Raw genomic sequence first — 24,019 nt, 5'->3', positions numbered from 1 at the left:
GAAGGTCAGACTAAGCCAGGACTTGGATGGGAGACCTCTAAGCACCAGCTGTGGAGGTTGCAGGAGATTGTGTTGGCACCAAGGCTCTGGCATGCTGGTCTGGGGAGCCATGCTGCTGGAGATGAGGGGGGAAGCTATGGTAGATCCCTTTTCACATCAAGAGTGGTCAGGTCAGTGCCCCAGCCAGTTCTGGGGTGGTGAATTACAGCTGCCCCCTAAATTCCCCTGTGATTTCACTTGGGCTCTTCTTGCCCTACTCTGATTTGCAGCGTGTTCCACCCCAGAAGCGGCTGCATGCTGAAGCGTTTCCTGCATATAGATAGTTCGTAAGTGGCTTTGGGACCCCCGGTGGGGAAGGTGCTGGAGAAATGCAGGATGTTCCTGTTCTGCTGGTGCTTTGTCTGCTTAGAGACGGGTGAGGGGAAGGGATTAGAGAGCCAGGCACACTGCGTTTAGCTGGGGCGGGATCTTTGTACGTTAAATGAATTGTGTGATGTCTCATAATTTGGGATAAAGTAGATTCATTGCAGGGATGCATGAAAACTGCTGCCTCAGGGTGATGGTTTCACAGAGTTGGAGACAGAGAGAGTCGGAAAGGGATTAGAAAGACGGGGAGGGCTGGGGGAAGAGAGAGCTCCCAGAGAAAGGTGGCGGACGAGAGAGAATGAGTGAAAAAAGGGAGAGAAGGCTCGAGAGAAGGGGGAAGAGAGTAGGATGGAGGGAGGGGAAGAGAGCAAGAGCAGCCCTGAGAGCTGAGCCCAGCACGGTGGCCAACAACAGCCGCAGAGCCCCTAAATTCCCATGATCATTTCTCACTGCTCACCTCAGCCCCCTCCTTCTCCCCGGGGCCCCTTCTGCCTCCCTGACTCCAGCAAGAGGAGCAGCCCCATCCCTGCCGATGCCCCAGGCCGCACAGACCCCTCCACCTTCACACACCCGCCAGGCGCGCAGAGGGACTGGCAGGTTCGGCTGCTCCTTGATTGGCTGGGTGTTTCCCTGTGGCGGTGTCTGTGCTTCCTGCACCCCAAGAGGAGGACATTGTAGTGTCACTCCACACGGTGGTCTCCTCGTCCCACCTGCCCCCCAAAGCTGCAGTACCCTGGCCGCCCCCGGCCACATGGGTGAAATGTCCCTCCCCCCGCCCCACTTTTCCTTTGGGGGAGGTTACTTGTGATGTTCACAGCGGTGAGAGGCTGGTGTCTCTAGGGCCAGGGCCAGCGCTTCCATTAGGTGACCCTAGGCGGTCGCCTAGGGCGCCAGGATTCGGGGGGCGGCATTTTGTGCATCCCCCATGGGGCGCATTGGAGCATCCAGTTCCACTCCTGTCGCGCCGCCGAAGAAGGACCTTCTGCTGACGTGCCGCGGAAAACGGCGGCAGGCAATTGAGCAGCATTTTGGCGGAGGGTCCTTCTTCGGTGGCACGATGGGAGCGGAACCAGAAGCTCCCGCGCACCCTGTGAGGAGCGCACAAAATGCCCCCCCCCCGAATTCTGCCTAGGGCGCCAGAAACCCTGGTGCTGCTCCTGTCTAGGGCTCAGCCCTAACCCCTAGGGCAGGCTGATGTAGCCAAGTCTATGGGTCCCCCACAAACACTGCAGCACCCTGTGTGGACAGGCAGGTACCAAATGGCCCAGCTCAGTGAATGGTGCAATCCCAGCTCCACTGGAGGTGCTCAAAGCAGAGACCCCCAAGGCAGGGAGTGGGAGTGGGAGGGCTTCTGACTGGGCTGGGGGTTGGGCAGGCGAATCAGATGGAATCAGCCAGCCCTTTTTTCCATGTCATTGAGCCTTAAGTATGAGTGAGACAGAGCTCGTGGGTTTTTGCCACTGGGGCCAGATCCCTCCTAAGTTGGGGGTATGCACGGCCGGTAAGCGTTCCCCCTCCGAGCCCTGCACTAGGCCAGTGCCCATGGGCTCAGCTGTTTTCCCTTCCAGGGATCTCAGGCCAGAGAAAGGTGCAGGGTCTGGAAGAGCTGCCGGGCTGGTGCTGTGTCTGGTTTTCACTGTACCATTGTGTGTGTTGTGTGCAGGAGGGAGTATGTTTGTGCACATAACTGTGGGGAGCCAGCACCAAATCCCTGGATCTAAATACACCCCCACTCTGCAGATTTCAACATCCAGATCCGGCTCCAAAGCTTGCAGCGCTGGCCCCTCTCTAATGTATGGAACTGTGTGTGGGCATGAGTGTGATTGGGTCTGCCAGTGTGCATCTGGCCTTGCCAGAGCGTATATGCATGCACAAGAATGTGTGTGTAAATGTTGGTGTCGTGTGTGTGTGTGCCAAGGGGTACATATCTGTGAGCATAGGTGCTGTGTTGGATGGGGATGTGTACGTGAGCCAATGGCATGGTGGGTGTGAGTGTGCATGTGGAAGCTCAGGTGTGAGGCCTGTGTGGGAGGAGTGGTTACATGTGTGCAGGTGTAGAGGGAAAGGGTTCATTGGTCCAGGCAGCCGTATCATTCGTTTGGTTGACAGGGAATTACCAGGGTGTCGGCATTAGATCTCGTGTACAAGGCACATTATTGCTATTGCAATACATTTTTGTTCTAAACAAGCAGCAGGGAGCAGGCGTGAGCCAGTGAGTGGCAGAGCCTCAGCAAAGACTCAGATCCCACCCCCAGAGCCCAGCTTGTGTGGGGCCATGCTGGCTAGGGAGCAGCAATGCGGACAGTGGAAGAATGGGCCCCTCGTGCCTTGGGTCACGCCTCTCCAGGACTAGAGAAAGGGTCCGAGAGGCAAAGGCTGGGGCCAGATCACGGTCATTCAGGTCTGGGTTTTGGATCGGGACCAGCATTATCCAGAACTGAACTGAAGAAGTTCAGTAAACTCTTCCTTCCCAGCCCCCTGGCCCGTACACACTCTCTCCACATGCCCTCTCAGTCCTAGTCAGTGAGATTTCGTTGGCACTGCAAGTTACACATTTGTCTACATCATGTAATGAAGAGACAGACCACTCAGGTCTCTGTCAGACGGAGGGGCTTGATTCCACTGTTGCCACATACACCAACCCTCCATGTCACGCACACACATACACTACTACACTGTGCACCTACAGACACGCAAGCCCTGTACTTCCATACACTGTGCATGTGCTTACACATGCACCACACACACCCGCACACATTTGTGAACTCCTGGCTGTATGCTGGGTTTTCCGTTGCTAGCCTGTCAGCTCTCCTCCTCCCAGCGTGCAGCACAGAATGCACCTTGATGTCTGTTGGTTCCTCTCCCAAGACCAGCCTGTCTGGGCACCCGTGGGGAATTTGATACAGGAAGAACCACCGTTGTTTGCTTTTCATTTCCCACACCCCATTGGGTGGAGGGGTTCTGCCCCCCAGAGTTATAGCAAGATAGACAGTACAGCAAGACAGTCGGAGACGACAGCTCAACCAATCACCCTGTGCAGCAACAGGCACTTAAAACGGCTCATCCCAGAGCCATAAACCTCCAGAAATGGCCCTGCCACAGCTGGTAAATGGCTGAGAACTATTCAGAAGCAGAGCGGGGAACGTTCTCAAATTAAACACCTTTTACCTGATTTGCACGGGATGCAGTAGCTCAGGGAGGGGAAGCGAGAAGAGGCTTCCATGTCTGGAAGCATCCTGCCTGCCCTCCAGTGAGCCATAGCAAACACGCTTCTTGTTCGGTGAACACAGGCACCTTGTGTGGGTGGGACCAGAGGCTGCCCCTGAAATGCTGTCTGTAGAGGGTGTTTGTGGTGCTCCTTAGAGCTGGGAGTCAGGAGAGCTGCATTCTATTCCCAGCTCTGGCACTGATTCTGTGTGTGAACTTGGGCAAGTCACGGCCCCGCTCTGTGCCTCAGTTTCCCCACTGTAAAACAAACCTCCCAGGAGGTTCGCTCGTGACTGTTTGTTGAGGCACTTGGAGGTCCCCAGAGGGAAGCCTGCAGAGGAGGCCAGGTATGTATCATGCTGTCCATGCAAGAGTCCTTATTGGTGAGCACCTACGGATGGGCTGGGTGCTTCGCAGACGCATCACAGAGGTGTTCCCTGCCCAAAGAACTAGCAATCTAGCTAGAGCTCTAGCAAGGAGGAGGAATAGGGGCAAGGACGGACCCCCACCCAACCCCAGTGTCCTCCATAGGGGAAGGGTGCTTTCTTGCCCTTTGGGCACCACGCTGTGGCTTTGAGAGCTCCATTGCGATATCTCACTGGTGCTGGGTAACTCAACCAGAGGGTCTCAAAAGTGCTCTAGGGATATAAAGCCCTGTGGATATCACAAGGGATCTGACCACCATTCCCACCCACCCACACCTGCGTCTGTTCTCCTGGGGCCTAAAATACAAGCATTGCCCCCTGATTCTGGGTTACGTTCCCCCGTCACCCCCCGCAGACCCTCTGCAGTGAGATTGCTGGCTCCTGGAGGGGGTACAAAACTGGGCAGCACTGCCATTACATGGGGGTTGAATCCAGTTCACCCTCCCAGGGGGAGAAAGTCTGGCCCCATTGAAGTCAAGGGGAGCTTTGCCATTGACTTCAATGGGGCCAGGATTTCAGCCCCCATTTCCCAAAGATGGAGCCGTCCATACTGGGGAGTAGCTGCTGGAAGTGGGAAAGCATCCCCCGTTCAGCCAGGGTGGAGGGGACGCTGAGGGGGCATGTCTGTTCAGACAGGTTAAGTGCCCAAATCGGCTAACAAATGGGGAGAAATGCCATTCGGATCCTGGCTTTGTTCGGGGATTTTAGTTATAATGATTGTTCATTTTTCCCCTTTCTTATCTTTTCTCCCCCTTTCACTGTTCTTGTCTTTCTTCTCTTCCCTGTCACATTCCCCCTTTCTGTTAACACCTCTGTCTCTTTTGCCCTTTCTCATACCTCTTGGCATGTCTCCCCCCCCCCGTTCCCATGACACCCCCATCCTCACCCTCTCTTTGCACTCTGTCATGCTCTCTCTCTCTCCTCCCTCATGTCTTTCACTCCCCACCGCCATCCCCTTTGTGTTTTCACACCTCACTGCTGTCTCATCTCCAGAATTCGGGCACCAAGGACTATGATGTCCACTATGCAGAGCTGGACACATCCGCTCTGGCCTCGTCACCCAGCCCCCGGAGCTCCATCCAAGCTGGCGGAGACCTAGTCGAGTATGCAACCATCCAGCCTAACTTACGCTAGCGCATGCCACTCTAGGCCTCTCCCCTAAGATTCTGGCCTCAAGGTACACAAACGCACTCTCCTTTCTGTGCTCCTGGTGAAATCTGTGCTCCTCCCACCTCCTGTCACTTCCCTCCCTCGTGGAATGGTTTCCGTGGCATACTCACCTCCTCCCGCCCTGCACCCGTGTCTCCATGGTGCTGCATGCTCCCTCTGGTCCTCGCGGGGCCCGGCCAGAGAGAACCGAAAGCAAGAACGCTGTGGCCTCGCCTCTCCTGCATGCGGCTTGCAGCAGCATGACGCGCCCGCCCTTTCGCTTCACGCCTGTGGAGAGGTTGGGGGCAGGGCAGGTTGGGTAATGTTTGTTTCTGGTTGGTTTTCCCCTGTCGAGCTGACATAGTTTGAAGTGAGCAGTGGGGGGTGGGGATCTTGGTTTGGGTTTCTGGTTGGAATCGCCTGGGTAGCCCGAAGCGAAGATGTGCAGAAGAGGAGGCTGAATGCCCCGGGACCTGTTGAGAGAAGTTTTTCAAGAGCTTCCCCCATGCTTGTGGGCAGCTCCCCGGGTCTGTGCAGAGGAACGTGCGATACAAGGCAAGGTGGGTCAGAGGAACTCTAGTTACACAGTGCAGAGGGAGAGGGGAAGGAACCAGCAAGAGTGAATGAGAAACTACTGGAGAAAATGAGACATGGGGTGGGGAAGAGAGGCTTGGGGACTGGAAGGATTAGTGCCCTAGAAATGTCGGGCTAGCGAGCTAGATGAAAGAGAGAGAGTGGGTCAGGGCAGGTAGCTTGGCTCGGAGAGGGAAGTGCTCTTGCCAAGGGGCACCCATCTGAGAAGCCAGGGCCTGGCTCTTTCTCAGCACTGGAGGCAGCTGGGTCAGGCAGATGATGGCCACCTGCTCTGCGTGGCCGGGAAGCCAACCCCGCTCTGTGACAATGCTCAGCTCTGCGGGGCATGGGAGGAGAGGGCATGTGTCCTGCCAGCAGGATGCTCCTGCTGACACTCAGCCAGGACATTTGCCAAGTGGAAATGCCCCCAGGCAGGGGGTTGGAAGACGAAGAGTGGTGTTCTTGTTTAATGGCCTGTCCTCCTCTCTCCACCCATGGCCTCCTGCAGCCAGGGGGTGAGAAAATCCAATCATCATGGACACTGCTGCTCGCCCACTGCCCATCGCTCCCATGTTTGTGTGTCGGAGAAAGTTGGTCTGTAAGAGTGTGTGTGTGTGTTTGTGTAAGAGAGAGAGTGTGTGTGTGTGTGTGTAGAGATGCCCTCCCCTCCCCGCAGCCAGTCCACCATCTCTAGTCTCTTTCTGCACCTTGCCCAGGTGTGTGAGTTTATATTATCAATAACCCCTGACCCTGGCTCACAAGAAGTGGTTTATCTTGTAATATAACAGGTCTCTGCTCTTCTTTAACCAGCCTGGGCAAGACACCGTGTCATTCTCCCATCCAGCCCTTTGTCAATAGTTCACAAGCTGCGTCTCTGCTCTTTAATTACATTTTTCTCTGCTTCGTCTGTGTCACACACTCCCCTCAACTGCAGTCTCTGATGCCAGGGACCATGTCTGGGCCAAGAGAAGAGGGTGCCCTCTAGAGATTGTGGGCATCCCAAGCTCCAAACACCCCCCACACTTTGGGGGGATTTAAAAGATGGAGCCTAATTTAGGCGGCTCAGGGCCATCTCCAAACTCCTGTGATACCATAGGAACTTCCCGCTACCAATTAAATAAAAGAGCTTCCCAAGCCCCCATCCAAAGGGCTCTAGTGCCTGCATGGATGTTTGAAGCTAGGACATGGGCTGGGGGAGTTGCACAGAGCGATACCTAGGGCCAGGGTCATCCTGGGTGCAGCTATGCCAATGCAATGGAATTACACCGGGGCTTGAATTTGACTTGAGTTAATTCATCCAACTTCTCGGCTGCAGAGCTCTTTATGGCTGTGCATTGGGGTTTTCTTTGCAGAACGAGGCATGGGGAATTTCTAGGTGTGCGGAAGATGCCCTGGTTTCCATTAGAAAGGCCCAGCTCCAATGGACCCTCAGCCAGCTGGATTGCCTAGGGAATGCTTTTCCTTTGCTTGGAAGGCTCAACCCTCTGTAGGGCAGCAGACAGTGGGGCTAGATGCTGAGCTCCCATCTGGAATTGGAGCACCCTCCAGTGATCGCTAAGGCCCAGGAGGGTCCAGCGTTCCAATTCAGCCATTAGACAGAGGAGCCTGAGACGGGATGTTTGGATCAGGAGTCGGACACCCTCAATGTCCAGATCCCACGTCCCTGCTCTGCCCTGCCTCTCAGCGTGAGCAGAGGGGCAGAACTTGGCCAGACACAGTTTGGATTTGCAGAACCCCAAAGCAGGGTTGTTTGGATCTAGGTCCCCTTATATCTAGCTTAGGTCAGGAAACGGTCCCGGTGATGTCCAGCTGATGGTGACCATTTCAGGCAGGCAGTAGGGGAGGATGAGTCCCCAGGATCTCTCACATCCCCTTCACCTTTATCCCCATCCATGGTGGATCACTCCATCTTTCCAGACAGCAGAGAAATCTGGAGACCACCAACTCCATGACTGGGACAAGCAGATCAAGAGCAATAAGGGGCATGACCCCTTCCTTTCCTCCTCACAACTGCTGGAGGACTGAGCCCAGCTGGCCAGGGGCCTCAGAACCTGAACCCCGCCCTCCACGTCTGCTTCCAACCCCACCCCTAAAAATCACCTCACACTTCAGCCTGGAGCAGCAGGGTTAGTGGGTGGTGTGGGCAAAGCCAGCTTGGCCGTGTAATGGCCGGAGCCATAGGAAGAGCTGGGAGGCAGCTGATAAATTAGCTAATTGGACTCATATAATAACGAGCTATTATCCATGTGGCTCTTTCAGGGCTGTGTATGGCACAGATAACTCTTCGATATGCAAATGCCACTGAGTGATGGGGAAAAGAGGGGGAGCTGCTGGCAGGGAGGATTGAGACAGCCTGGCATACTTGGCATCCAAGGCAAAGCAGCCGGGACAGCCAGTATCAAGGGGTAGAGCAGCTAGGGAAGGTAACGAGGTGTCCACAGGGTCCTCCTAAGGCAGACGGTAGCCCAGCGAGGGGAGCTCACTGGCAGGGACAAAGGGGCTGGGGCTGGGACTGCACAGAAGTGGAGCAGCCTGGGCAGCTACATGGGGCTTTGGGGAGGAGAACCGCTAAGAACTGCAGGCCCCATTATCAGGACCCTTTATCACAGGGGGAGGGAGCGGCTGTGACTGGCCAAAGCGAATGTCCATGGCTCACCAGGGGCCTTCAGAATGGAGTGAACCTAACCCCACCATCCCCAGCTGCCCAACCTCGGCTCCCTGGGCCCAAGGCCCAGCCGTGACTCTCCGCCTCCTGCTACCTTCAGCAGGATGGGAGCCTGGCTTACAGCACGGTGTAGCTGTGCCTCAGGTAACACCCCCCTTGTTGGGCAGCCTCCACTTGCCAGCCTGCTTCCGCCCTGCTGTGTGGGGTCGGGGGCCCCCTCACAACCGCCCTCTGTGCATGGGCCGCAGCGAGCCCCAGGGAGGTGCGTCCATCTCCCATTCTCCTGACTCGGTCCCTAGCGCGGCCAGCGCAGGCCTGTCGTCATAGCCCTGCAGGGAAGGGACAGCCCTGCTCTGCAGTGGGCACCCCTTGGCAGTCAGCCTGGGCCAACGGAGCCTTTCACCCTGGCCAAACAGCTCGGGGACCGTTTGTCAGGGGAAGGATGTTGGCAGCTCTCTCCCAAGCTGCGATGCCCCCGTGCCCCTCCTACGTGTGTGTCTCAGGCAACTGCTGCCTCCTCCTGCCCCTTCCTTCGCTGTGGCACCACTCAAAGGGGGCAAGCTCAGGCCCCAGGAGGAGATGGAAAGTCCCAGCCGCCGAGCAGAAGGACCATGTCTCTGAGGCCCAAGACAGCCAGGGAAGGGAGTGGGCTGCTGGGCCGAGCGACTGAAGGGCGCAGGGGGTGAGGCAGGGTCTGCCTGACAGCCCTGGCACTGCTTTAAATTCCCCCCCTCCTCCTGCTGCAGCGAGGGAATGCACTGAACCCAGGCCCCTGGTATTGGTGGATGGAGAACACCCCATGGGGCAAGGGGCACACTAAGGCTTTGGGACTGTAGTGGGGACTGCCTGGGGGGTGAGAAGGCACGAGAGGGCAGGAGGGAGGAGGGAGTAAGGGGACGGGATGCACCTGGGGAAGGGGAAGAAGGTGGTGCAGGGGGAAGGACGTTAAGGAAGGGAAGTAGCTTTACAAAGGTCTGCTGGAAAATGCTACAAGGATTCGGACCCATTCCAGCCCTGGTATGTCTCAGCCACCAGGCTGGTTCCCTGCTCCTGTCACTGCAGAACAGGCCAGTCTGGGTCTCACCAGAGACAGGAGCTTCTGGGGCATGAGTCCCTGTGGGGAGAGGTCAGTCTGGGGTAAGGGCATCCCAGGCACAGGAGCACCTGGAGTGAGAGTCCCCATGGGGAGGGAACACTGGGGTGAGGGTCTCTGCAGCGGCCGGAGTGACTGTGTGAGTGAGTCGGATGGGTGTGATCTGCCTGCCACCCTCCCGCAGACCCCCTTGGTTCCCTGTGCTGGAAGGAGCCCTGTAGAGCCCCACAGTAGCCGGTAGGTAAGTGTCTGCCGCTGGCCTTGCCCAGAGCGGACGGTAACCTCTCTCTCTTGCGGTGTCTCGCCCGTGTCCTGCGCTCAGAATGAGGATCAAGGTCTTCGTAGACGTAACGAGCGAGAGCGGACAGTAAGTTTCTGGGTGTTTTTTTTTATCCTGTTGGTGCCGCTGTCAGTTTAGCACAGGGGGGCGGTGCTGGGTCGTCAGCCACAGACACTGGGTGCCTCTATCCAACGGACAGGGAGGTCCTGGGTCACGGCACAGCCAGCCACCCCACACAAACCGCGCCAACCCACCCCTCCCCTCGGGGCAGGGTGGAGCTCCGACTCCATGGACAATTCACCTCGGCCTACCCACTGAGATGGAGAAGGAGGTTAATTAGTGCCACTGGAGCGATGGGTTTGTGACCACCCACCCTCTGGGCTGAGACCAGCCAACTCATCTCATGCAGGGCACCAGACATCCTTCCTTACCAATCCAGGCCCCTCAGCTACCATTACTGGGATGGAAGGTGGGCTGCCCTGGTGCTGCAGGGATAGATTGGGTCCCAGCAGGTTATACAGCACCCACCCAGGCTGACATGCAGAGGGCTCCACCGCCCGGGATTTCTTAGGGGCTGGCGCCAACAGAGAAGATGCCTTTAATCAGAACCAGCCTCCCTCGCTGTGACACGTTCCCCACTGGGCCGTTGGTAGTGGCAGAGATCTGGGCGTGATATGCTCTAGGCTGGCCCAGGAATATTGCATGTCTCTCCCCGTTAAGGTGCCCCACCCCGTATCCCTCTCCCATGTGCCCCACATTGGGTCCTGCATTCCTTCCTCTGTGGTGCACCACACCAGACCCTGCTTCCCTACTGCACATCGTGTGGGCTCACCAGGATCCCTGCAACCCACCAGGCTTCACATCTCTGATGTGCTCCTCACCAGGCTGGGGTTCACACTTTGACACAGACTCCCATGGGGACGGGAGTCTCGGCCCCCTCAGCTCACCTCCAGGCAGAGCCATGTCTTCGTGCCAAGTGGCTGGCCTCCATGTATTCCTCCCTGCTAGCTCCTAGCTCCCACTGTGGCATGCCGTGCTGCACATGGCATCTCACTCCAGCATGCCCTTTGTCAGCCATTCCTACAGCACCTGATCCAAACCTATTCTTCCTACAGGCTCGAGAGCCCTATTGGAGGCGCAGGCGAGATCCATGCTGCATAATCCAGGGAGGGCCAAACCCATCCCTGGTGAAATGAGCAGAGCTGAATTTCCACCCTCTGATACTATCCACCCTTTGCAGCTTCCGAAAGGCAGCTGCAGGCTAAGCATAATTTCCCCTTCCTGAGGGGCTGCCAGGCAGAGGGGAAACAAGCGAGAGATTCCACTGTGGACCCCTGCCCTCCTTCCCCTCTGCTCCCACCCCGAGCTCGAAACCGCCACCCCCCCTTGCACGGCCTTGTGCATTATAGTTACACTGAGCAGGGAGCCCAGGAAAAGGTGAGAGGTTTGAAAGCTGAGACCTACCCACCCTTTACCCCCTTCTTCCCAGAGGATTCTTGCGCTGCAACGGGAGGCTGTTCTCAGAGATATAAAGAAGGGGAGCGTTCTCTAATCCATCTTGGGAGGTCTTGCCTTGTCTTCCCGGGGTGGGGGATTTTCTTGCCAGCACAAGGACAGTAATCCGCCAAATCCTAATTTGGAAAGCCTCCTGGTTTCTCTGAAGGAAAAATAAAGCCGGTCATATGGTGCTTTGAAAGTGTAATCTCCCCGCAGCAAAATCTCCCCACTTAGACACAGCGTGCGTACGCTGGAGTTCACTTTTTATGGTTTTATTAAAAAAAAAAATCTCCATGTTGAGACTGTCCTGTCCCGTCCCTGTTGTGTGGATGGCTCAGATCACGAGACAGATTCCAAGACCCCAACGTGTCAGGAGGAGATGAAACAGGAGGCAGACTCCCAGCCCTGCTGTCCAAGTACCAGCAGCCCCAGAGACAGGCCAGAACCAGAACCTCAAATGTGAACCCCTTCATGGTTAAAGGGGTTGGATTTGAATCCACAAATCCAGGCTGCATCCAAGAGCAGTAGAAGCCAGTTTCCCAGATCCATTTTAATAATCCCTAGCTTTGATGGTGCTTTTCATCCATAGCTCTCAAAGTGCTCTACCAATTACATTATTCCTATTTTACAGATGGGGAAACTGAGGAATGGAGAGGCACAGTAACTTGTCCAAGGTCACCCAGCAGGCCAATGGCAGAGTTAGGAATAGATTCTCCTGAGTCCCTGCCCTCTGCTCTAGCCTCTTCTGCTGTTTGGAGGCATCCAAATGGATCATGATACTTCAGCACCATCAAACCTCGAACCCCTGCCCCTATTCAGTGCAGGCCTTTCATTTCTGTCCCAGAATTACCTGCGCTCTGCATCCTTTTGGGGTCCCCCTCCTTTTTACAATCAGAAATGATGAACACCAGAAATCCAGCCTCTCAGCAGTGACAGTGACCTTGTGCAAGTGACTTAGGCCCAGATTTTTTAAAGTAATTAGTTGCCTAACTCCCACTGAAATCTGGGCCTTGTTCCACACCTTTCAAGTAGGGTTAATAGCCATGCCCTGATGCCCAATCCATTAGGGCACGTGAGGCAGTCAGATACTGCAGCAACAGGGCCAGATGAATACTTATGCTAGAGTTAGGACTGGTCTACGCTGAAAACTGACATTGGCCTAGCTTTGCTGCTCAGGGGTGTAAAAAATCCACACGCACACGCCGAGATGGAGCTATGCTGACACACACACATCCCGTGTCGCTCAGGGGTGTAGAAAACCCACACACACACCCCGAGACGGAGCTATGCTGACACCCTCCCTTGTAGACAGTGCTCGGTGAAGGGAAGAATTCTTCTATCCACCTAGCTACCACTTCTTGGGGAGGTGGATTACCTACACGGATGGGAGAACCCCGCCCATCTCTGTACCGAGGAGCTATGCTGAAGCGCTCCAGCAGCAGAACTCTGCAAGGAATCCTGCAGCGCTGAGCTTCCTGCATGAATAATTTGTGTGTGCTCCTCATTGAGGGGCTTGGCCTCTCCTAACACAAACCTCAGATCCACCCTCTGGGTCTGGATCCAAGAGCCCAAAGTCTCTGCCTGAAGAGAATCAATTGCTTGGGAGAACCCAGTTCTCTTGGTCCCAGCCCCTCTCCCTGATCCTTGCAGCTATTACTCACTTATACCCAGTGTGGTGAGCAATCAAGGAGCTCTGTGATAGATAAGGTGTCAAACGAGCAGCAGCGCTGTGAGAATTAGCTAAAGTCTGTGCAGGCCTTTGAAGATGAAAAGGGCTATAAAAGTGCTGAGGAGTCAGTTTATAAACACAGTGGGGAAACTGATACAAGACGCCAGTACTTTGGTAACTGCTTGAGTCTTATATCTGTTTCCCAGTGCTATGGCTATTGCCCAACTGTTCAGTAATGCCCATTGGTAAGGATGCAACATGGTGTATCTAGCTAGCATCCCTTGCTAGTGGCTGGTCCCCTAAAGGCTAGCAGTCTTCTCTTGCTATCGGTTAGTAGAGTTACTGCTTCAATCCCAGTAGTCTGGGGTTCAAATCCAGTTTGTGGCTTGTGAGGAGATTGACTAGAGTTCAAGTCTACTTTTCTAACAACATCAGATGGTCCAGAGTAGCTGCCTGTAAAGGGGAAACAACTATTATGCTAACAAAGGACAGTTATTGCATCTGTCCTGTCCTCTAGCCATGGCTGGCCCAATAGAGGCTGGAAACCTATGGCTAATGCAACTATTCCATTAGCTCAAATAGCACTTAACAGCCCAGAAGGTTCTGTGTTCAAATCCCAGTGCAGGCAAGTGTTCCAAAGCAGTCAGTGATAACATTTTGGGTAAGGCCAGATGGCACAGAGCCCTCTCCAGATATTCCCCACTTGTAATTCTGTCTTCCCTGCTTCTGATTTTCATGGAAATGAAGTTAACCAAACATCAAGATCTTGGCCAATATCTTTCCGACTCCCATCCCCTCCTTCACCTGGGTTAGAATTCATTCCCGGCAAGGGATGAGCAGATTTATTGGTGATTACCAGGTCACAAGGGAAAAACAATTCACAGCGCTAATAACTATGCTTAGGGAGTGACTTTCACATGCAAGAAGAGCTCCAAAGTGGGGCAGGGGGAGATGCTGAAACTAGAGTGACTGAGCAACCGAATTAGAGCATGTTATTCAAACAAAGGCAGTTTAATACTAATCCGCCAGGCTGTTTGAAATGGATGGCTTTTTGACACCCTACTTAATCAGTTTCTTTAAAATGATTTAAAATAAATATCCCAGCTAACATAAGCGTTATATGGAATTGCATCAGAGGTGAAGGCAGAGAGAGCAGACACAAGAGGTGGGGGAAAATTCATGTAGCAGCTAAATTTAATTAGCCATAATTTCATTTCAAACTTTGTTGGAGGTAAATAAGGTTGTGGAAAAGTCACAGAGGGACAAGACAGAGATTCGAAGGGCACTGGCTGTCAGCGCTGTTAATAAACACAGAGTGTGTGCGATCCCCTTCCCGCCTGCTACTTGAAAGTGAGCAAAGTGGCGAGCAGGCTTGGCTTCTGAATTCACAGGTTTAAGGAAGGTGTGAGGGCCCCGGGAGCGCTTTTGTCCCCCTAAGCTCCAAAATCTGGTCTGCCCTGCTGTGGTCACATAGTGCTACCAAGGCAGGATGGCAGTGTTCTTGCACCCACCTTGCTTAGGTGGAAAGGTTGCCACAAGGTGGCTGATCTTCTGTTGTCCTGTGCCTGGGGTGATCTACACCGGTGCAAAGTGCACAGTGCACTGGTGCAACAGCACACAATGCTGCCTCAGTGCCTACGACACCATGTGCAATGCACTGCTCAGCCTGGGAGTGTCTTACACCAGGATAAAAGGGCAATGCAAGCTGCAGGGCAATGGCAAATTGGGTCCAATGAGCTGGGCAGTGAAGGATCAAGCCCTGTAACTTGGCCATCTCTTGGCAATTGAGTATTGGTATTTGCAGTGATGTGCACTAGGCAGCACATTTCAAGCTGCAGTGGGAAGCCCCCAGTTTTCATGGGTCCTTGTGGGGTTGATTTAGGCCCTAGCCCTGGGGTATGTCTCAGAATCCCTGCTCTAGGCTACATCACAATAGCTTTTCTGTCATTGTACTAGCCAATTACTGAGGCCACAGCATTGGCCTCTCAGCATGGTTCAGGGTCCCTAAATCAGACCCTCATTGTTCCTTGGGATCCTTCTCCAGTTATCAGCATTTTGGGGCATATCCCCATCAGCTCCCCTGTGTTTCTCCTGGTGCAATGCTCAGCTGTGTTGTGTTCCAGTGTCTTCCTGCATCTCTAGATCAGCAACATCCACCACCGGGCCATAAGACCCAGTTAAGGAAGCATGTTTCTAATGTCTCTGTGCTGTGCTAGGGTAAGCCACTCCTTTGCACCATGCCTGTCACCCAGCATGCTAATGAATCCCTTTGTAGGCCCAGTTCTGACATATCCATTTGCACCAAGCCTTGCACCCTACTCCGGCACAAACGCCTGTGCCGCACGTGATGCACAACTCCAGATGGGATTAATATTACAGACCTCCTTGCCCATAGTTCCAGGGTTGTGCCCACCACTGTACACCTGCCCACACACCCTTGCTACAAACATCCACATTCTGGTAAGGTGGGCAAACCCTGACCACTTCTTGGCCGGGAAGGGGTTAAAATCCTGGCTCAGATTGGGATTTCTGCCTCTGCAAACATATTGGCTCAGCTGGCAGGCATGGAAGCAAATGGCTTCCAGGTGAGGCTGCTCAGCAGCAAGTGCAGGGACTGATTAATGACCCTGGCTATAAAGAGGGAGGAGGAAAGGCCTCTCCCTCCTTTACAGGGTGGGAAGTGGGTAGGCTGGGTTCAGAGCCCTGAGCAGTTAGAGGCAGGCAAGGGAGCTAGCTTGAGATAGGAGCATGTTCTGTGGCAGCGGAAGAATTGCTTATCTGATCAGCAATCATTCTCCCCTGGCAGCTGCTCTCAGTCCCTGCTGTGTGAATGCTCGAGAGCTGTGTGATAACAACCCCCTTTACGTAGGGACCTGCTGCACCCCTGTGTTGGCCCTTGTGGTACAGATGCTGAGCCCTGGGCTGGGTGTGACTGGTCCTGTCCTGTAGGCCTGGGCCTTGGGTTCCAGTCTTTCAATATTTACTGACCCAGCCACAGAAAAGGCACCAAAACAGCTGTGTGGCTGACTGCCAGACCACATGGGGCTGCAGGGGGCCCACTGAGGCTCAGGGGGACTTTGTGTGGCAAACCTTAATGGACTTGAAGCAACTAAGGCTTGATTATGATCCTGTCCATCTCCTGACTAACACAGGATCCTTCCCTGGTGCTTTAAATGTCTCAAGCAACAGGGTTCCTCCCCTTCCCCTGGGGAGACCATTGCACAGACTGACTGGCTTTCCTGATGTTCAGCATAATCTTCCATCCCTTAATTGCAACCTGTTACTCCCAGAAGCCACCCACCCCTTTTCATGCCACTCCCTGGCCCCTGAAATTGCTTGGAGAACATGCAGCTCTCCAGGTGGCTTGCTGCTCACACATTAGTTCAGCTTTGTAGAGCCATCAATAAATCATTAGTGACATTTTGTTTTCTGGATATATATTATTTTTTAAAGGAGCCTGGTGAAATATTTATCTGAGAACTGGCAGAGAGAGGGCTGAGAGGCTCTTTCTGTTCCTTCAGGCTTTTCCTCTTGAGGACCCAAATCCTAGCACTGAATGGAGCCATATTGGGGATTTCCAACCTGTGGCAAGGGATGAGGCCAGGACAAAGTTGCATTTCAGCCAGGCCAAAAGCAAAGCCCGTGCATAAAAAATGATTGAAGGCTGTTTTCTTCCTGGAGAGAATGTTCCTTTAATCTAGGATGCTGCATTGCTTCATGGGAGTGTTGTGTTCTGGCTACCATGGGTTATAGATCCTACTGGTTCACCAGACAGGCAGAAGACTGTCAAAAAGATAATTCAGGATGCTTGAAAACCCAAAGGATCACAATTAGCAGGCTGGCCTGGGTTGCTTCCTTGACCCCCTCCTGCCTGTAGCAGCTCAGCATAAAACAAGGAGGAAAAACCATTGGAGATAACCTGCCAGGCAGCATTGATCTCTCTTCCCCTCTCATTACCTTGTCCTGATTTCCCCTGCCTAAACTGAGATGGGACTGGGGAAAAGGGAGGAGGGGATGAGCCAGAGTTTGCATGAATGGGGGTTGATGTGCATGCTCCTTGGATACAGGTGCACCTGGCCAGTGAATGGCTCACTGTCTGGTGCTGCAGATAACTGCATCCATTTTGCAACAGCTTTAAAAGAACACGGGCCAGGGTGCTCAATATTTGATCAGCCTTTGTAGTATCAGAACCATGCAGGCAGGGACCATCCCCCTGCTGATAATGCTCTGTTGTAGTCCAAACCTCAGCAGAACGGGGAACAATGAATTTGGATAAAAGAGGCTTCAGACAAGTAAAAGGCTTGACTCTGTCTAATTTGTGGTGTTGTAGCACTGGAGGCCCCAATCAAGGAGCAGGGCCCCATTGCACTAAGCAGTGGACCCACAAGACAACCCCTGCCCCCATGAGGGTTTGGAACAACAGAGATTTGGATGGGTCATGATTTGACAGTTTTGTTTTTAAATGCAGGGTGGTGTCTGAGAGAAAGAAAACCCTCGTTTTTGGTGTGTGATGCATCAAAACTGGCCCACTCACTCCCTTGAGTTCCTTTCAGCAAAAGAGTTAGCCAGGAAGAACACCATCCCCAGGGAGCTAGCCCCTGGATGGAAAACCGAAGCAGGAGTAGGGCCTTTTGAGCCCCAAAGGTAGCAGATAAGCCAGTCTTTGCCTAATAGGAAAAAGAGCTGTCAAGTGATCTTTTAAATGTGCTGAGACCAAAGAACAGGAAGCAGATGAAGGCAATTGCCTATGACGTACCCAGGTGGTTGTAATGGTGCCTGGAATACAGAGAGATGTCCCCACTAGATGCTTCACCAAGATCATCTTGCAGGGTTTCAAAACAATAGAAAAATGTGTGGGCAGGAAGGAATCATTCCAATCCACTGCCAGCCCCAAGGGAGGGCGTGTGAAGACTTGGCTTTTCCCTGGGGCACTGAGCATGCTGGTTCTGTCCCAGACACACACATGAGCAGAGGGGAGGGAACTGAGCATTAGCGGATGTTCTTTCCAATCATCCCTTTTGTTTTGCAGAAAACCCAGCAAAGAAAGATCGTGGCTATTTTGTACTAGAACAAGTGACATTTGATTGTCATTTGTTATTAACAACTGGGCAAAGCAATCACAACAAAAACCCAAGCACCTTGGAATTCAAAGGGTTTGCATTTTGTTCAGGGCTTGCAGAAAAGAACCAGATTTTGCAAAATATCTGAGCAGCACAGCATTCTTCTCCCTTCCTCCCTCCCCCCACCCCATAAGAAATGGACCATTTTATGGAGGAAAGATTGGGTCTGTTTTCCCACCTTGAAGGAAATGGTCTTGTGTCTGACCCAAATCCACCATATTTTTCCAAATTGGACATTTCAGTTCTCAACACTGTAGCCCCAACCCTGAAAACCTGACATACACCATTAGTGTTACTCACGTGAGTAGTCCCGGTGATTTCAATGGATCTGCTCCAGTGCATAGAGTTAAGCATGTGCATAAGGATATGCAGGTTTATCTGGACAATAAACCATTTCACCCTCCAAGGCCTGATCCTGCAAACACACTTTACAAAAGAACATAGGCATAACCAGACTGGATTAGATTCCAGGTCCATCTAGTGCAGTATCCAGTCTCTGACGGTAACTAGCACCAGTTGCACCAGAGGAAGGTGTATAAGAATCCTGCATTAGGTAGATCTGAGACAATCTGTCCCGCACACTAGGTCTTCTCCTAAATCCTTATAGGAGTAGATTGGTTTAAGCTCTGAAGCATGAGATCTAATACTGGTCCCCAAAATTTTGTTAGCGTTAACTATTGTAATTCTGGCTATTCTTCTTGTCCATATAAATATACACTCCTTTTTTCAATATAAGCTCAAGGCCTCAATGATGTCCTGTGGCAGGGTGTGTCAGTCTGATTATGCACTGCATGAACAAGGATTTCCTTTGATCCGTTTTGAATTTTGCCACCTTTTAATTTCATTGACCATCCCTGGGTTTTGTGTCATGAGACAGGGAGGACAGAAGCTCCCCAACTCCCTTCTGTACACCAATCTCTATTATCTATGCTTTTATCATGCCCCTTCTTATGCGTTTCCTTCCTAAGGTAAATATTACACATGTGAATCGTCCCATTGAAACTCACCTGTGTAAAATTAAGCCCTTGGGAAAGGATTTACAGGACTGGGAACAAAGTATGCAAATTTCATGGGGAAAATGGGCATATCTGGGGGTGAGGCAGAAATTTCTCAGTGCCAAAATGGCCCAGGATGAAATGTGAATAGTTTGTTTTTTGCAAAAAACCCGACAGAGCTCCATTATTTTCCCTGCCGCTGTTCATTATTTGAGGGTATCACACAGGGAGTCAGATAGCAGTGCCTGTTACTGCAGCTTAGCTCCATGATTCTATTCACTGACTTTGTCTCTTCTCCCAGAACTTTGGAAAGCGTCACTCAGAGATACCGGATGCGAGTGATCACCTGACCTGCTGTTGCTCACCTGAAGATCAATATCTGGAGAAAATACCCCATGTCTATAACCCCTTATCATACCTCCCAGAAGATCTGTATTCTCACCGTGCTGATGTCTCCTTTTGCTGCCCGCCACCAGGTTCCCGGGCACCGTACATCTGTCCTAAGGAACAGTATGTTTAAAACAACAGCACACAGTCAAGCAAAAGCAAAGAAGCCAATTCTTCACATCTCCCGACCTTTCCCATATTAACCAAGGCCTTTGATTTGTCTCCAGCCATTGAGAATTTTTGTTTGGGTTTTCCTGTTTTTAAATTTTGGTGCAATTGTAATGGACATGATTAGGTTAAGCATCCGCCTGCTCATTAGTGCTCAAGGGAACTCTCTACCTTCATCTGTGTCATACACTGATGTTTTCCCCTTGTTTGCATCTTTTTTTTCCCTAATTTTGGCTCCATCACCCTCCAGTAGTGAGCTGGCTATGTGCATGCGTGCGTGTGTCAGTGGGCGGCTGGGTGGGTGGACCACTGCCTTCTGTTGGATGGAATGTCCCAGACTCACTCAAGTGTCTGTGTTCCCTAGTGTCAATTTTCACACCATTTACACAAGAGGCTCCTGGAGCGGATTCCTTCACAAACCTTGTTACACCATGTCTAAAATTCCCAATTCTACTTTACTTCCAAACAAAATGATCTCTGTACTACTTTGAAACTTCCCAGCCAGGGCCCGGGTCTGAGTCTGTTTGAAAATACCGTTTGGGACCAGGAGCCCTGTTCAAAGAGCCAAATGGTAAAGATTTCTGAACCAAACTTAATGATGTGACATTTGCAATGAAAGAGGCTCAGAACCAGCCCCAGAGCAGAAGAGGATTTTTTTCCCCCACTCCCAACTCCTTGTATCGACTCTTCCAAACCCAGAGGGTGTGGGAACTGAATTTGGGCACAGGAAAGACAATGGATACTGGAACATCTTCCTAGAACTTTCTATCATATAACCTGAAACCAAAAGAAAAAAATCTCTAATTAGGAAAAATATGTAGATATACACACCATAATTTTCTTTTCCAAAAGTCTAAAGCTCGCCCCAGGTCCGTCTGTGCACCTGTTGATTGGAATTTTAAAGTGAACTCAGGCAGAATATAGAAAACAAATCAGAATTTCAGGTAATCTTCTTGCTCTTAATGAAGGATAAAAGCCAACACAGAATCTGGCCTTTTAACTTTTTTTAAATCGTCTTAGTTTTGGACTGTAAATTTTTTGATATTTGGAGTGTGTGCGTGTGTGTGTATATATGAAAGTGTAAGTTCCTGCAACCACCAAGTGTTTTAGATAGCAGAATTCATCTCCACGTCACCTCCTTGTTCACTTGTATTAGAAAAAAAGAAAAGAAGAAGAAGAGGAACAAGAGGAAAAAAAGTCTTGGAGAATAGTTGGCTTCAGGGATATTTCTAACCTTTTCCACCCAGGTACAGCATGGGAGAGACAAAGAATGGACAGTTATGCACAAGGGGACGTGTCGTCAGTTAACAGACTCTTATTTTTCTTAATTTGGGAGTGGATCTTTTGCATCCTGGAGACATACACAACCTCGCACTGCTGATCCACAAGGACGTGTGAGCCAGGCGCCCGCAGCTATCCGCCTGGTTCTCCAACACCAAACCAGTATCCAGTGCTCCTTGCACAAATGCAAAGGAAACCACCACAGTATTTAAGACTCCCCATGGGGGGAATAACACATCAGATGCTGTCAGCCCAGCTCCTGCCTTCGCAAATAGACTGGGTCACTTTTATTTTTGTATATTTGGTTCTAAAGGCGAAGGTCGCTCTATGTACGTTCTTTGCTCCCACCCCAGAGGTTTGTCTCTGAGCTCATCCTGCTTGTCCCCCAACTCCCTGACTCTCACAGAAGCACGGCTGTGTCCACACTACCTCATATATTTCCTGCAGGCTAAAATATGTAGATATAAAGAGAGAGAGAGAGACGGCTTCCATTAGGAAATAACGTGCCATGAGGGAAGCAGGCTCTGCCCACGCCTCCTGGGACTGCCCCACAAAACCTGGCTCCACCCTTTCCTTGTGCGCAGCGCCACATCCTGTTTTGGGAAAACAGCACGGCCGCCTGCAGCGATGACACCATTCCCCCCGCAGAGGAAAATGGATGAGCCGGTTGGGGTGGGTTCTGTCGGACTGAATGGCTCTGTTGCTTTGCGCTGACCAGGTTGGCAGCCTCTAGGGTTCAAGGAAGGGGGCACCGGCTCTTCCTGGTCTACGGCCATCCCAAAGTGTGCAGCCCCCCCCTAGCTGGCACACGGAGCAGGTGGGGCAGCCCATGGGAGCACCTAGCTCATGGAAGGGCCAATGGGCCCCTAATCACAGACACAGGGCCTTTGAAATCCCTTCCCTTTCATCTTCGCTGGGTTGGATCCTTTGGTACTGGTAGGGTTCATGCTTCCTTGATCGGCCTCCTCTGCCCAGAGAACTGGCCAATTCACGTCCCTTCACGAACAAGCTCAAGTGCCACCTGCCTCCACTCAAATGCTAGACCTCTCTCTCTCTCTCGCTCTTTCCTCTTAACGTGCCATGGGGTAATGTTTGGCAGCCATGGAGCTGGGTTTGCTCTGAACTAGACCTACTGCCGTCACTGTCCAGTTCCCTGCCACCCTGGCAATGGGAATGTACTTTGGCCTCCTCTACCAATCTGCCTTTAGCCCACCCTTTAGAGAAGGAGATGTGGTGGCGGAAAATCTCTGCGGTCTTTGCATCCTGGAGAGAGATGCATCCTGGCACTGCTGAGCCACGAGAACACATGGGCAAGGGCCATTCCCTCCGGCTCTCTTCCTAAAAGAAAGAGGGTGTCTCCAGGCTAGCAGGAATTAAAGTGGGTCTGATTGAAAGCCTGTTTCCACATTCACCCCAGATCTGGGCACATATATGAGAGGCAGAAGAAAAGCAACATGATCAGCTCTTGAGGTGCATAAGGATCATGTCAGATGAAAGGACTGTATGTGGGAGGGGAGAGGGGGCAGAGGACATCTCTGTAGCTAGACGTCTCTTCTGCAGTCTTTGAGGAAGGTCGGTACTACGATGGGTGAGGGGACGACATGTAGGCAGACTGCAGTGTCGCATAGCAGTGCAAAGGAAGTCCAGTTGCCTTGGACAAATTTGAACTTGAGCTGTCCACATAGAAGAGACACTGAGATCTTTGCTTTTCAGCAAAGGAAAAGGATTTCTATCCTCCCAAGAAAGAAAGAGTGAGACAGAAATTCAGCCTCTGAAACCAGCTGCCTGATTTATCCAGTGCATGTCTTAAACTTAGGAACATTTGATCTCTCTCTGCCTTTTCTACCTTTGCCCCTATTCTTGACACACTAAACAAAAGAGGACCCTCTGTCTGTGCTGCAGCAGAAGGTCTGGTGGTATCACCAGATTCCTTCACATCCCCCCCATGGAGATGGGTAAAACCTTTCGAGAGATGGAGTGGGAGGTTGGGTTGATCGGGTTTTGGTTCTACAAAGCCAAATCCAGGGATGGTTCTGATCCAGGCCCTCATTTCGCTCCTCTGTATTCATGGGGTCAAATCAATTGTCCCATAGTTCTTCTAGCTTCCCCCACTCCATAGCAAAGGGATCACACTACTTTTCCCCTCGTGCCCAAGTCTTGACCTTCCAGAGGTAGCGGTCCAGCCTCAGCAATGTCAGACAGGGGTGTCTCTATCCAGCTAGGATAAGCCCACACCTTGGCATAGGCTGCTTAGACAAAGGACCTGCTCCTGCAACAGTGCCGTCCTTAGTGGGGGAGGTAAAGGGTGGTTGCTTGGATTGAACTGGGAAGGTGGCTGAATGTGAATACACAGCGAGGGACGCAGCAGGTGGGTGGGTGGATGATTTTGGTGTTTTATTTCTGTGTCTTACCTCATGCGAGACTAGAAGCCCTGTCTCCTGTCCAGTGGGGGTGAAATGCTGCGGTGATGGCTGATGGAGCTGTTCTGAAGGACAAGACTGACCACAGAGCTTAAATAAAAGTGATGTGCAAGTTAAAGCAGCTTCCCTGGTCTCTTTACTGTGAAACTGGTGTTGGATGCGTGGTCTTGGCCCTCCGACTACACCTCGTTCACTGCACAACTAAAGCTTTACACGTTAGCCCTTCCCCACCTCTACACACACACACACACACTCTCCCCCCCCCCATCAGGGCTGATTCCCCACCCTAGCACTTCGAGTGCAGAAGGTGGGGGCCCCCCAAGGATTCTAAAAATTAATCCTGGTCACTCCAGGCTTGCATTAAACTCCCAAGGTTACAGATTTTCTCTGACCTCGGCTTGGTAAATGCTGCCACCACCCAAATGCAAAAACCCCCTTGGACCCAGGAAGGAGCACTTGGGAGTTCCTCCCTTGGGGTACCTTCAAGCTCTTTCACCCCCAACTTCAGGGGAAGAGCTGAGAAGAAAACAAAGGAAATTAGCTGTTGCTACCAGCTAATCAAACAGCATAGGCACAAACCTCTTAGGACACAACAATTCAAATCCTGTTCTTAAAAAAAAAAATTCTATTAAAAACAAAAAGAAAGAGAATACATCTGGAATTTAGGCTTTTGCTAGATTTTAAAAGAGCAATTCCAAAAATTAAGCACCCAAACTAGCTTCTT

General features: G+C 52.1%; 1 protein-coding gene across 1 annotated transcript in view; it reads left to right on the top strand.

Annotated features, from left to right (window-relative positions):
• LOC123354610 overlaps positions 1–23,377 on the top strand; it is a 40,270-nt gene extending 16,893 nt beyond the window's left edge. The window contains exon 7 of the mRNA XM_044996727.1: positions 19,341–23,377. Coding sequence (XP_044852662.1) covers positions 19,341–19,559 — 219 coding nt within the window. The 3' untranslated portion in view covers positions 19,560–23,377. The remainder of the gene's footprint in view (positions 1–19,340) is intronic.
• Positions 23,378–24,019: the final 642 nt, after the last annotated feature.

Source organism: Mauremys mutica, chromosome 22, assembly GCF_020497125.1.
Source record: "Mauremys mutica isolate MM-2020 ecotype Southern chromosome 22, ASM2049712v1, whole genome shotgun sequence".
NCBI classification, from domain to species: Eukaryota; Metazoa; Chordata; order Testudines; family Geoemydidae; genus Mauremys; species Mauremys mutica.
The sequence above is the reverse complement of the archived record's forward strand: the minus strand, read 5'-3'. Positions and strand labels throughout refer to the sequence as shown.